This window comes from Rhinatrema bivittatum, chromosome 1 (genome assembly GCF_901001135.1).
Source record: "Rhinatrema bivittatum chromosome 1, aRhiBiv1.1, whole genome shotgun sequence".
Lineage (NCBI taxonomy): Eukaryota > Metazoa > Chordata > Amphibia > Gymnophiona > Rhinatrematidae > Rhinatrema > Rhinatrema bivittatum.
Genome location: NC_042615.1, coordinates 47,033,219 through 47,048,115, shown reverse-complemented (window position 1 = coordinate 47,048,115; position 14,897 = coordinate 47,033,219). Strand labels below are relative to the sequence as shown.

Below are 14,897 nucleotides of genomic sequence, written 5' to 3'. Positions count from 1 at the left end.
AATCTATATATATATATATATTATATATATATATATATATAGCTATATATAATATATATATATATATAATATAGATAGATATATCTATATATATACACACACACACTCACACATAGGTAATCTACTTGTTCCTAATGTGTAATATAAATGTACTATAAACACATTTTTTGTTTTATTTCTGTGGTCAAATGTTTTTCACACTGTTTATCATGGAGAACTTGTCTGGTCATTAAGACTCATTCTTGTTCTTGCTTTGAGGTAAATGCTCTTTTGTACCATTGTTCCCCTGCAGATGGTGTTAGACAAGAGGAAGCAGGCGGTGAGCTCAGTGAAGAGGAGCATTGGTTCGCCAACACCTCCGAGACACCATCCTCGGAAGCATCTTATGGAGAGGTTCAGGAGAACTTTCAGCTGTTTGCTTGAAGATCGGGCTCAAGAGACATCCACGTCACCGGACACCTCTTTGGGAAGTGCTACCCCCAGCAACAACACGGAGCTAGGCATCCCCGAAAGCGAGTCTCCGCAGGATGCACTGCAGGGTAAAACTCACCTCTCCCCTGCTGCTTCTCCTCTGGAGGAAGAGGATCCCTCTGGTACCCCCAAGTCACTGAGCAGTAATCTGAGACGGCTCCTGGAGGCTGGTTCCCTCAAGCTGAGCACAGAGGTCACCGCAAATGGCAGGGGGGGGTCCCCAGCGAGCCTGGACTCGGACCTCTCCTTTTCGCCATCATCTCACCATGCCCAGCAGCTAAGCGTGCTGGCCAGGAAGCTGGCTGAGAAACAGGACCAAAGCGACCAGTACGGTAGCAACGCCGGTCAGCAGTTTGTGTGGAACCAAGGCAAATGGCTGGAAGCCTCTGGCACCGGCTGCGGCTTGTCCCCGGACTCGGCCATTCTGAAACTGAAAGCGGCGGCCAACGCCGTCCTCCAGGACAAGTCGCATTCAAGGACGGCGGACACCCGGCGGTTTGAAGCCTTCTCCTCGCCTTTCAGCCTGCAGTCTGCCAGCTCCACCCTGGCAGCTTTGTCCAAGAAGGTCAGCGAGAGGAGCCTGACCTCTGGGCAGGAGCACCCGCCGCCGGCCAGCTCGTTCCTTTCTCTGGCCTCGATGACCTCCTCTGCTGCCCTGCTCAAGGAGGTCGCTGCGAGGGCCGCCGGGAGCCTGCTCGCTGAGAAGAAAAAGGCCCTGGCGGGAGAGGATTTGCCACATCTTCCGGAGAAGAGACAGGAGAGGGTAACCACGCAGCACTCGTTGGAATTATTGTTACTCCCAACACCCAAAGGAAGAGTTTCCAAACCTAGCCATGCAGGTAGGTGCTCTTCTGTATGCCTGCGTTTACATTCCTTAACTGGAGAGAAAAAATGATTTTAATTCTGGAAGAGGGGGTAAGGGCGACAAGACATCTGATAGTACAGTGCAGAGTATGACGCATGTTTAGTTGGGAAAACTCTCCTGCCACTTACTACTGCAAGTAGTAACTTGTGGGGCCTCAGCGGAATGGTAAAACCCAAACAAACCGCAGCAACTGAATGCACTGCGTTTCTGTCCAAAAGTCGAGTTCCAAATGAAAGTTTTGCAAGCCGGATAATAAAGCTTTGGACAAACAGAGTTCTATGCATGTCAGGTAATCCCAGGGCTTACAGGAAGCGTGCTATTACCTACTGGTATTCAGGGGTGGCTGAATTGCAGATTAAAGGTACTGCTCATATTTTTCATCAGATCAAGTGACGTTTCGCATGTTTGTGATCTGTTTTCAGAACAAGGAAGTTTGTCATTATACTGTAATGTCTTGTCAATGTTTATAAATAGAAATATGCAAAAAAAACCCAACAAAAAAACAGCCCTCCTGCGTTCGCCAAGAACCTTAGTGCCAAATTTGTCGTAGCGCTATTAAAGGCCAGAATGCAAGGCCCGAGGCCTCCCCTTTTACTGTGGCTGAGTTAGTGAAGATTGATATTCCTCTTCTAGTAACACTTCCCAGCAGTCATGAGCTCTGGGCACTGCTGCATGAGGGAGCGTCACTGCGACCAGCAGCTTCAAACCCAGACATCCCCCGTTTCCTGGAGCTTTCAGGAGACTCCTGAGCTGTTTTCTCTCTCCCCCCGCCTCCTGGATTCTCTGCAGTGTCTCCCTGCCTGGGGCAGCAGCAGAAGAGCTGCCTGTGCTGTCGTCATGGCAATCCCCTGCTTCCTCTCCATGGGTGTGCATTTCCTGTTTTAGGAACGAAGCAGGCAGCATGGACAGAAGGAGGGGCTGCTATAGAGACAGCACACACAGCTCTTTGGCTGATCCCCTAGCTCAGGAGGATAGCGGGCTGAAAAGGGTGGGGAGATGTGGGAGACAGAGATAGAAGTTGGAAGGCTAAAGAAGAGCAGGGAGGATGGAGAGATGGCGGGATGAAGGAGGGTAGGGGAGACCAAAAGGGGGGAGAGAGAGGGCTGCAGGGGAGTAGAGGAATCCAGAGAGGGATGGATTGAATGGGGAGAAGCTGTGAGGTAGCGACAGAGATAAGAAAGGGAGAGATGGAGAGGTGAGTTCAGGAAGAGAACTAGAGAGAAGAGTGAACTAGAAAGCGAGATGAAAGATAGAGAAAGCCAGATGTTGAAGAGATATGGAATAAAGGAGAAGGCAGTAGGGACCAGGAAAAGGCAGGCAGACAGACAAGATGAAAGCAGAGAAAAGACAGAAGAGTACAATTGAGAAAAACACTCTAGACAGCAAAACTGGAAAATAAAATTTAGTTTGGTTACTGTGATATGACATTTGTTAGCATCACATTTTATATTATAGGTAGAATTTGTTAAAAAAAAAATTTAATTTATACCTGTTGGAGTTGGCAAGCAGCATTGCTTTATTCCTGTCTGAGACACTTTACACACACCGTAAAAAAAGATTCACTTTCAGAAACTCAGAGCCCAGTCCTATAGCCAATATAAAGCCTTTCCCAGTTCCAAGTGACAGCTCTGTGGGCTCCCCCGATGGTGCAGCCTTTCAACAAGGCTGTGACCCAGGAGTTTCTGTGGCCCAGAAAGAATACCGCAAAACGTCCAGGCTCACCGGCACTTATTATCTACAACTTAAATGAATCAAATGCAATTTTTAGCAGGGTTTTGTTTTTCGGGGCGAGGGGTAGGGGGTCCTTTCCCCTCCATCCAGTGATCCTGAAGACAGCACAGAAAATGTGGGCTGTCTGCAAACTGCAAGTTGCATCATTGCACTTCCTGCCTTGTTTCACCTCTTGCTTTAACAGACCTTCTTGCTCCATTGTTTTGCTGGTGTTGGACAGGGAAAGATTGCAGCAGTTTGCATGGAGTGCTGCGTCTGGCCTTGGAAAAGCTTGGCAGTAATGCTCCTTGAGTCCTGGTCGTACTGCCAGTGCTCACAGCAGTGAAGGCAGAGTGCCTCAGGCGAGGGCTCTACAGCCACTATCTTAGAATTAGATGTTGCAAACTTCACAATGTATGTAAGGCCCCAGAGACCCACATTTTTCTGTTTTGTTTGAGATACGAATGTAGTTTTGAACTACAGGACCATGCCTCTTGTGAGTCAGGTCCTTTAAGACTGAAAACATTTTGCAAGAAACACATTTTTTCTTCCAATAAACAATCAACAAAGAGAAGAAGTTACGTTATGCATCTCATTGGGTTCCTTCCTTTGGACATAGGTCTGCCAATTAACTCTTTGATCTAAACAGGACCTCCAATTTGGACGCTTGACTCCCAAGAATAGGGGTGAGCCTACCATGTAATTTCCTTCTATGAGCCTGGACGTCTTGGAGTACTCTGGGTCACAGAAACCCCTGGATCATACCCTGCCTTAAGGGTTGGATCATTGGGGTGTTATGGTTGTGGACCCTTGGGCCAGCTGAGACTGCAGATGTTACACAGGGAATGTCACAGCTGGGAGGCGGCGCTGAAGAGACTCCAGAGAAGACTTCGCCACTGGAAGTCCGAGGTCCCCCCAGGAGGAGCCCGTAGGAACCCGAACCTCTTGGACTTAGGCGGGACCCTATGCGACCAAGGATCTGGGCAGCGGCCGAAGAGATGGATGATGAGGACAGCGGGGCGTAGGAGGCTGGAAGAATCATCACCCTCGGAAGCCCACGGCTCCCCCGGGAGGAGCCCGTGAGAGCCCGAGCCGCTGGGATTTAGGAGAATCCTCTGGGCCAGCAAGTATTGGTTACCTGAAGTGGTGGAAGAGGCTGAAGTCTGAGTCCAAGAACAAAGCCGGGTCAGAAGCCAGAAGTCAGAAGTCAAAACCAAAACCAGGGACGGAAGCTGAAGACGTAGTCAAGAGACGAAGCCAGGTCAGAAGACAGAAGAGATGATCCAAGATCCAACGCAGCAACTAGCAACTCAGGGGACTGAGTGAACCTCGTTGCAAGGCCCTGTCCTAGTCAAGCTGCAGGGTTTAAATACCCTGCAGCGTCTGACGTCATCCAGGGTGTCCCCCTCATATTTCCTGCGCTGGCCCCTTTAAGGCGCCAGCCCCCGGGTGCGCGCGCACTTAGGGGGCGGGGCCAAGCGCGTCAGGTGGGTGGCGTCTCCCTCGCACAGGGAGAGCCGCGGCAGGACGCTGGTCGGGCCTATCGGGCCAAAGAGAAGTCCGTGCGGGCCAGGCCGGCCCCGAGGTAGGAGGAGGGACCGGGGCACGGCCCGGTCCCGTAACATGGGGTTCCCATACATAGCTGTCACTTGCAAATGGGAAAGGAATTACATTGGCTATGGGACTAGATTTTGAGTTTCTGAACCTGAATTTTTTTGACTATTGTGTGTGCAGAGTGTCCTCAGACAGGAAGGACTCAGTACAGCTTCTGGATCTCAAAGAGATACAAGCATATCCTGACATTTTGGACCTTGCAGAACATCTGCACTAACCCTCTTGAGCGAGGAAGTAGTGGCAGTTGCTCAAGCTTATGCAACAGAAATATATTAGACTCAAGGCTCTCTGCTGATAAAGCAGGCAGGTGTAAGGGAACTCAAATTTGCCCCTTGCTAGAGGAGTTCCAGTAACTTTTGCGGCCACAATGGCCTCAACAGACCTAGTGTGCCAATAGTGAAGGATCAGTGCTCTCAACAGACCCTGCCCATGCTAGTGAAGTCAGTATAGATAGAGTAACAGGAGGTAAGACAAGGTGCATTGGGAGGTGGTCCCATGTGATGCAGTAGGATTTTTGGAGTTGGTAGTCTGGAAATGCCAGTCTGTCATCCTTAGTCTGAGGTGCCATCACCCCACAGAGTGGGGTCTTTCCTTTCACAGGGACCTTCTCACAACTGAGGAGTGTCTGGAGAAGTCCAGTCCTTTCAGGAAGGAAAAAGGGTCCTGGGGGTTTGAACAGAGAGGGTCCTTAGGAATTTGAAGAGAAGAGGGTACCAGGAAGCTGAGGTATTTGAAATTCCTCATCTGTCTTGGGAGAAGATTTGTGGTGACGTTTTCACTGGGTGAGGGTTCTGTCCTTGGAGGGAGTTTGAAGAAGGAAGTTACCCATTTCAGGAAGGAGTCCTAAGGAGTTCCTGGTTGAAGAGAAGGCAAGGGCTACTCTGATAGTGGGTTTGGTTCTTCAGGCAAGAAAGAAGGCTTCTACCAACAAAGTCTGTTATGCTGTCTATTGAAGATTTGCCATGTGGTGCGGCGACAGGCACATCAAGATCTGAAAAGTCTCGTTTTCCTAGGCCTAAATGTAGTACTTTGAAGGTTCACGTGGTTGCTAATCCTTCTCATGTGGAGCAGATAATTTGCAAAGGCCTGCATTATTAAGGCCGCTACCTTCAGAATTTGAATATGGGGTTGAACACTCTTATGGAGTCTCTATTGAAACTTATGGGCGCAAACTTTCTTTACGTTTTGACTATTTAGGTTGCATGTTTGGTTGCAATTTGTTCATCTAGGAGAATAAGCAAATTGAAAGCTCTATTTTCAGTGTGACCTCTTTTGTAATTTTTTTCCGGAGGAGGTAGTAATAAGAACTATTGTGAGTTTTCTTCCTAAGGTTGTCTCCTTTTCACCTTAGGCAATAACTTATTTTGCACCACTTTGGAGCAGTATAGTAAACTGCCCTATTTCTTTTCAGCCATGGTAAGGGGCATTAATCATGAATGTGATGTCTTTTCACAGTCACCTAGGCAAATATAGGAATGCTAATGAAGAATGAGATATTTAGACTTTTCTTTACGCTGCTCTCCAGTACTGTGGCACAGTATTTACTGTGAGAATTTTTTTTTTTTAAATATATTAAAAAGCACTGGTCCAAGAACAGGTCCCTGAGGCACTCCACTGTTTACCTTTGTCCACTGTGAAAACTGACCATTTAATCCTACTCTCTGCTTCCTGTCTTTTAACCAACTTTCAATCCACAAAAGGACATCACCTCCTATCCCATGACTTTTTAGTTTTTCTTAGAAGCCTCTCATGTGGGACTTTGTTGAACGACTTCTGGAAATCCAAATACACCACATTTACCAGTTCACCTTTGTCCACATGTTTATTCACCCCTTTATAAAAATGTTGAAGATTTGTGAGGCAAGACTTTCCTTGAGTAAATCCATGTTGGCTGTGTCCCATTAAATCATGTCTGTCTAAATGTTTTGTGATTTTATTCTTTTATAACAGTTTCCACGATTTTTCCTGGCACGGACGTCAGGCTCACCAGTCTATAGTTTCCCGGATCACCCCTGGATCCCTTTTTAAATATAGGGGTAGGGGTTACATTGGCCATCTTCCAATCTTCAGGTACATTGGATGATTTTAATGATAGGTTATAAATGTTTACTAATAGGTCTGAAATTTCATTTTTTTAGTTCTTTCAGAACCCTGGGGTGTATACCATCCTTTCCAGGTGATTTACTATGCTTCCGTTTGTCAATCAGCCCCACCACATCTTCCAGGTTCACTGTGATTTGTTTCAGTTGATCTGAATCATCACCCATGAAAACCTTCTCCAGAATGGGTCTCTCTCCAATATCCTCTTCAGTAAACACTGAAGCAAAGAAATCATTTAATCTTTCTGTAATGGCCTTATCTTCTCTAAATGCCCCTTTAAACCCCTTGATCATCCTACAGTCCCACCGACTCCCTCGCAAGCTTTCTGCTTCGGATATATATATTTTTTTTTCAATTAATTATTTATTGGTTTTTTTCCCGATGATACATAGTATACCATTGAATAGGAAAACAAAATGTAGTGATAAACAAATATACAGATTCCACCCCAATATATCCAACAGAGAAATAATTCATTAACTATTATCAATACATCCCTTAGCCCCCAATACAAGAAGGGAGTTCCTCGCAAGAGACGACTTTCTAATCAAGAAGAAACAATGTTATAATAACAAATTTATTACTGAAAGCTCCAGGGAGGAATTGTAAATTCAGAAACAGAACACCTAATCCTTATGAGGTTACACATGCTCAGGAGTGGGGCTATTCTCTGTCTTAACTCTCAACTTATCGTTTATGAACTTTTCCAGCTGAGACGGTTGAAAAAAAGTATAATTTACGTCATTAAAATTTAATGAGACACTTGCAGGGGAATCTCAGGAAGAACTGAGCACCTAATTGTATTACTTTTATTCTCAAATCTAGGAATTGCTTCCTTCTAAGCTGTGTGTCTCTTGCGAGATCAGGAAAACTTTGCACCCTCATACCTAAGAATTCCTCACTTTTATTACGAAAATAAACTCTTAAAACCCAATCCCTATCTGAGTCCAACAAAAAAGTTATTAACAAAGTTGCTGGTTGGGCTTCTTTTTCTGCTGATGCTTCCAATCTCTCTGATAGATTTAAAGGAGACAATATTTGCATGTCACCAGATTCAGTAGGTGCTTTTTTCCTGCCGGGTAGATAGTAAATCTTCGATAATGGGGGTAGGGTGGCTTGTGGTAACTTTAAATTCTCCAACGCATACTTTGTCCACATTTCAACAGGAGTAACAGTGATTTTCCTAGGGAAATTAATTGACCTCAAGTTTTTGCTTCTATATTGATTCTCAACATTTTCAGATTTTCTTAGAAAATATAAATTATCTTTCATCAAACTCAGTTGTTGCTTTCTCACCTCCCCCATTTCTAATTTTAAAGTTTCCACATCCCATTTGTTTTCTTCAATTCTTTTTCCCATTTTTTTTTTAATACAGGCTCCAATTGCTTCACTCTCCTTACCAACGGTCTTATTTGCAAGGATACATTTGTATTTAAAGTCTCAGTCGCAGACCATATCACTTCTAATGAAAAAGTTTCTGGTCTTACCATCGGGGTCAGTTCTAATTCATAGTCCTGCATTAAGTCTTCCTCTAAGTTCAATTTGTTTTGCAGTGAACCCACCTGAGCTCCTGGCAGTGTTTCTCCTCCTCGAGATATTTCTCTGTCAAATCCTGTAGTTTCAGGTCGCCCCGTGCTTGAGGAACTTTCCTCCGTTCCACACGAAGCTTCCTCCTTGGTGCGACCCGGAAGTACCTCCAGATGAACCGGGGTAGTTGTCCAACCTTCTGCTAGATTATCGGGAGCTGTTCTCTCCGCCGGGGACAAGGATAGTGGTGAGTCTAGGAGGGTGCCGGTTGTTGCCGCGTCTCGATGGCTACCCTCCAGCGACTCTTCTCGCGGCGTCCCACTTCCTCGCAGAATGTGATCGTCCATCGGCCCCCGTGTCCAGCCCTGTGGTAGGGCATCCACATTAAGCCTTTCTCGGGCCCTCCGTTTACAGCCAGAGTGCGGCATCAGGAAAATGTTAGGTAATCGGGGACAGAGGCTTACACACGTCCTTCCCCTAGAGCGCCATCTTGGAACTGCTTCGGATATATTTTTAAAAGTTTTTATTGTGAGTTTTCGTCTCTATGGCCAAATTATTTTCAAATTCTCTCTTAGCCTGTGACTTACCACTGCTTATGCTTTATCCTATTTTCTCCTGAAGAATCCTTCTTCCAATTTTTGAATGAAGATCTTTTGGCTAAAATAGCCTGTTTCACCTCACCTTTTAACCTTGCCGGTAATTGTTTTGCCTTCCTTCATCTTTCTTAATACATGGAATATATCTGGTCTGTGCTTCTAGGATGGTATTTTTTAACTGTGTTCATGCCTGTTGCACACTTTTTTCCTTTGTAGCTGCGCCTTTCAGTGTTTTTCTATTTTTCTCATTTTATCAAAGTTTCCCTTTTGAAAGTTTAGCGCTAGAGCCATGGATTTACATACTGAACCCCTTCCAGTCATTAATTCAGATTTGATCATATTATGATCACTATTGCCAAGCAGCCCCCACCACCGTTACCTCTCTCACCCAATCCTGCGCTCCACTGAGAATTAGATCTAAAATTGCTTCCTCTCTCGTCGGGTCCTGACAGTGGAAAAAGGTAAACACTGGACTGCCTCAGGGATCTATAACTTGGACCGGTGCTTTTTCATATATCTATAAATGATTTCAAAAGGGGAACAACCAGTGAAGTGATCAGATTTGCAGATAAAAAAAAATTATTCAGAGGAGTTAAATCACAAGAGGTAGTGACAAATTGCATGAGGATCTTGCAAGATTAGAAGATTGGGCATCCAAATGGCAGATGAAATTTAATGTGGCAAGTGCAAGGTGATGGATATAGGGAAAAATAACCTATGCTGTAGTTACACAATGTTAGGTTTCATGATAGGAGTTACCACTCCAGAAAAAGATCTAGGAATCATAGTGGACAATATATTGAAATTGTCAGCTCAGTGTGCTGCGGAGGTCCAAAAAACAAACAAAATGTTAGGAATTTGTTACGCCCATCGGTCGCTGCCGACCGCCATCTTGCTTGGGAGTTCCTTAGGTGCGCGCGCGTGCCCCAGGGCCAGCCGGACTGGCGAAACACAGGTCCGTGTTGGGGGATTCGCTGTACAACACTGTTTTACTGAAAGGAGTCACCGTATTGAAAATAAATAAATTATATTATTTGAACTGTGAACAAAAAGAATTTATTTGCGCTTTTGGTGTATACAATATTTAAGCAAGCATACCACAAAGAGAATGGAGAATAGAATCCAGGGAAATGTAGGATGTGGTCAGCAGAACTCCCACACACACACACACACACCATCTTACTCGAATTGTGTGTATTTATTTTTATTATATTTCAACAATATAGGACTAGACTTAAGTATTAATTTATCTTATAGCTGATATATATAGAAGTAGACGTGACTTATCACACCCACTAAGTAATATTTAATATGAAACTATGTTACGGTATTTGGATGGCACCTGTTTAGTTAATATAATTCAACACATTTAAGCAACATGAAATTATGTGCCTTATTGTGAACCGTTGTGACTGCATCTAGCTTAACGATGGCATAGAAAAGATTTTAAATAAATAAATCTAGAGATGGGCTGAAAAAATGTGAATTTTAAAACATTTTTAGGGGGGAGATTTGTGATCAGTTAAATCCCAGCCTCTACAAAATGCTCAGATTTTGGCCAGGATTGTAAATTTTATTATCCTGTCCTGGCTTTTTAACTGCTGTCTGTTTTACACTCTGGGGAACGCAAAGAATTTGTGGTGAGAATTTATTGGGGCAAGAGTTCAGCGTTTTGAGTTGTATCCAGTCCCTTGGGAGAGATTAACATATACTGCTTAACCTCCTAAGATCCTGGGCCCTGCTCATTCCATTGCCAGATTCAGAGATTAGGAGAGATTCTTTGACATGTGTCCTGCCAGGCTGGGTGAAGGCCTGGCACGCTGACATACACATGATCCTCTTCCCAGTGACCTCCAGTGAGGGACAGTGTAGCACTAACCAGAGCAACTATTTTGATCGCAGCTAGATGGCTGGCTGTTTCCAGAGTATTTGCTTTATTCTGAGGTAGTTAGTCTACAGCTGGGCAAACAGGACAAAATTCAGTTTCTGCGGCTTAAATAGTTACAAGAGAGCAGGGTTTTGATTTTCAAATTCAGTGAAGCAACAATAAGGATTGCAGAAAATTTGCCACTAGTTCTCTTCAAGAGCCAAAAGATGTACGGTAATTTCACGGACTTTGCCAGTGTAGCATAAATGTATCTGACCCATAGCTGAATAAAGGCTCTCTAGAGATGCATCTTCTGACTGATTAACTTAAGTAACCAGTTACAGCTGAAACAACCCCACAGGATTCTATGATTTTTACCTTCATCCCACGGAAACATGATTATAGAGATTCCAGTTTCATCCCATAATTGGATTCTGTTTACTGAGTCCATCAGATGGATCTTTCACCAGATGGTAGCAATAAGAGTTCACCAGTTCAAAGATCCTTGGGCTTGACTCTTCCAGGAAAATGGGTTCAGTCTGTTAGCTTTATCAAAAGCTCAGAGAGAGTTTACATATCAGTCTGGATCCAATACGGAATTTGGGTTCAACATTAACGGCAGATCTCTACATAGAGCAAGCTGTTCTCCTAGGGACAAGCAGGATGGTAGTCCTCACATGTGAGTGACATCATCAGATGGAGCCTGGCACGGAAAACTTTTGTCAAAGTTCTAGAATTTTGACTGGCAGACTGAGCATGCCTAGCCTGCTGCTAACCGTGCATCCACGCGTGGTCCCCCTTCAGTCTCTTCTTTTCCGCCGTGCAGTAGCCTCGCGGTTGTGGACCCCCAAACCCTTGAAAGCATTTTTGCTATATTTTCGGGGGGTTTTGCTGCATCGGGTCCCACTTCGTGGTCGGTTCCGCCGGTAGGTACACTTGGCTTTTGCCATCATTATTCCCGGTCAATTCCCGACTCCCGCTTCTGGGTCTCTGTCGGTCATCGCCTGCACGCCGGCCTCTTTTTTTGATGGCGTCGGGTTTTCAACGGTGCCCCAAGTGCCCGCAGACCATGTCCATCACGGATCTGCATGAGGTTTGTATCCTCTGCCTGGGGGCCTCGCACGACATCGGAGGGTGTCGTTTGTGAGATCAAATGGAGAAGCTTTTTGGCTCCCCAAAACCCTCCTCTTCGGCATCCTCCCTCCTAAGGACCGTGGGGAATTGTCTCCGTCATTTCCCCTGGCAGTTTCACTCTCCAGTATCCCTAAGGATCGCGGAGAGAGAGATCAATCCTTAGTGGTCTCTCCCCTCCCCCCCAAACTTTGGGGTCATCATCGTACTCGGCACTGGGGAAACACTGGGCCGAGCACAGGAAATCCAGGAAGCATTGATACTGGTCACTGTCCCGACACGGTTCCAGTTCCAGAGCGGCATCGGCAGCTGCCAAGCTGCCATCAAAGAGGCACCGGCCACCAGACGCCTCATCCTCTTGTGCCCCCGGAAGCCTGAGGCATTCCCCACCGGCAAAGTTGCTGGGCACTGTGCCCCCTCAGGTTCCCTCTGAGGGTGTGCCAGCGACGCTTTGTCCCTTCCTTCAGTCCTTACTACACAGGACTTCCAGGAGGAGTTGGACCGCAGGGTGCAATTGGCGGTGCTCAAAGCGCTTCAGAGTGTCGAGCTGCTGGTACCACTGGCCCCCATACTAGTGCCCGAGCTTCTGCCTTCAATATTCGTGCCTCTGCTGGAGCGTCTGGACGTCCTTCTTGGCACCCTACCGACACAACTGGTGCTCGAGAGGCCCTCCTTGCCTCCTCAGCCACCAATGCCTTCCACCGGAGCAATCCCGGGTCCTGTAAGGAGAATGAGGCTGCGGGGACCAGGCACTCATGCCTGTAGTTCCCCGGGCCACCGTCAGTTCCCTCCGGCTTACCATGGCCGATGCCCCCCCTCGATGCTAGAGGGCCCATCGATGCAGTCGGTGCCCCCATGGCTCTCAGTGTCTTTGGGGCCTGGGTGCCCCTCCTGGTTCCCGCCCTCGGCGTCTGGACCCTAGTGAGGAGGAGGGTCCCTATGACCCGTGGGGCGATGACTACTTGGACACATCGTCCGAGTTCTCTGACGACCCCCTCTCGGAGCCTTACCCTCTGGAGGAGTGGCATTGCTCCCCGCCCGAGGACCTGTCGTTCGCCAGCTTTGTAAAGACCATGGCTGAAGCCATCCCCTTCCAGCCCCTGTTGGAGGTGCATACCAGTCATAAGATGCTGGAGATTCTCCAGTTCATCGACGCCCCAAAGGAGATCGTGGCAGTACCGGTCCACGACATCTTCAGGGAGCTCCTCCTCCGCATGTGGAAACACCTGGTGTCAGTCGCCCCGGTGAACCGGAAGACAGATGCAACTTATCCAGTTCAACAGGCCTTGGGCTTTGAACGGTGGCACTTACCCCACCAGACTGCGGTGGTGGAGTCCGCACTCAAAAAAGCCGGACGCTCCCAGACACATGCGTCTGCCCCTCCGGGGCGCAAACACAGGGAGTTTGATGGCACTGGGAGAAAGATATTTCAGGGTGCTATGCTCGTGGCCTGTATCGCAGCCTACCAGCTGTATATGACACAAATTGACCGCAACTTATGGAAGCAGGTCTAAGAGTTTGCGGAGGACCTTCCCCAGCAACAGCAGGAGTCCCTCACAGCCATTGCCATGCTGGGTCTTGAGGCAGTTCAAGACCCAGCACAAAGCATAAGTAGACTTGACACAAGGTCAAGTCTACTTATGATGTCTTTGAAACCGCAGCCCACCTAGCCACTGGGGGCATTGGTGCCAGACGACTGGCTTGGCTCTGAGCCTCTGATCTCTGATCGGAGGTTGCAGGACATGCTTGCGGACCTCCCCTATACAGAAGAAAATCTGTTTGGGGACAAGGTGAAGGATGTCATGGCGCAGCTGAAGGATCAGCATGATACTCTTCAGCAACTCTCCGCCAGCCCCTCTGAAGGCTCATCCACTGCCAGGAAGTCCTCCAGGCTGAGCTCTCGCAAGCCCTTACTAACCGGCCACGAAGGTACTTTCCTCCTGCTACCTGTACTCGGCCGCCTCAGTCCAGTCCTAGAGGCCATGGTCGGCAGCAGCGAGTCCCGAGGGCCCAACCAGCCCCCCAACAGGCCCCATCTGCTGGCTTTTGACTGGCGGGAAGGGGGCACGACCCAGACGCCGGTTCCCATGGTGACTGATCCCCCAGTCGGTGGCAGGCTCCTTTGCTTCGCCCGCCGTTGGGAAGCGATCACTTCAGACCGCTGGGTCCTCTCCATTATTCGCCAGGGCTACCACCTGAACTTCAGCAGGCTCCCAGAGACCACTCTCCCACGTCCATCGTGGGATTCGTCCACCATCAGGGCGGCCTTCAATCAGAACTTTCCGCCCTTCTAGCGGCGGGCGCGGTAGAACCGGTTCCCCACAAGTAGTGGGGTCACAGCTTCTACTCGAGTTCCTCATTCCAAAGAGGAATGGCGGCTTATGCCCCATTCTCGACCTCAGGGCGTTAAACCAGTTTCTCGTAAGAGAAAAATTCAAGTTAGTCTCTGGGCATGCTGATCCTGCTCCTCCTAGGAGGAGACTGACTCTGCTCCCTCGACTTAAAGGAGGCTTAAGCCCATATTGCAATTGTCTCCAGCCACAGGAAGTACCTTCGCTTCCTGGTAGGGACAGCACATTTTCAGTACAAAGTGCTGCCCTTTGGGCTTGCAGCCCCATGCGTCTTCACGAAATGCTTGGCGGTAGTGGCTTCCTACCTGAGATGTCACTCAATCCACATCTTTCCATATCTGGACGACTGGCTGATCCGGAGTGATTCACATTCTGGTGCCATGAATGATCTAGCCTTGGCGGTCCGGACCATACAGACTTTGGGATTCGTTATCAACTTTCCCAAGTCACATCTCGATCCGTCTCCATGGCTGGACTTTATTGGTGCCAACTACTAATTCAACCAGATGGTGAAACTTGATTGTTATTATTGGATCCGTTGGTTAATATAATCAAATTATAATAATACACCAACACTCATCCGTATATTTTCAATTTTAGACACTCTCACTCTGATGCCAAGAAAGTTATACTTTTAGTAAAATGACCATCATACTAGGTGTCAT

General features: G+C 47.3%; 1 protein-coding gene across 1 annotated transcript in view; it reads left to right on the top strand.

Moving 5' to 3' along the window:
• ZNF827 (zinc finger protein 827) overlaps nucleotides 1-14,897 on the top strand; it is a 377,001-nt gene that overhangs the window by 158,101 nt on the left and 204,003 nt on the right. Inside the window, 2 exon segments of the mRNA XM_029601924.1 lie at nucleotides 293-414; nucleotides 416-1,310. Of these exon segments, the coding sequence (XP_029457784.1) occupies nucleotides 293-414; nucleotides 416-1,310 (1,017 nt within the window).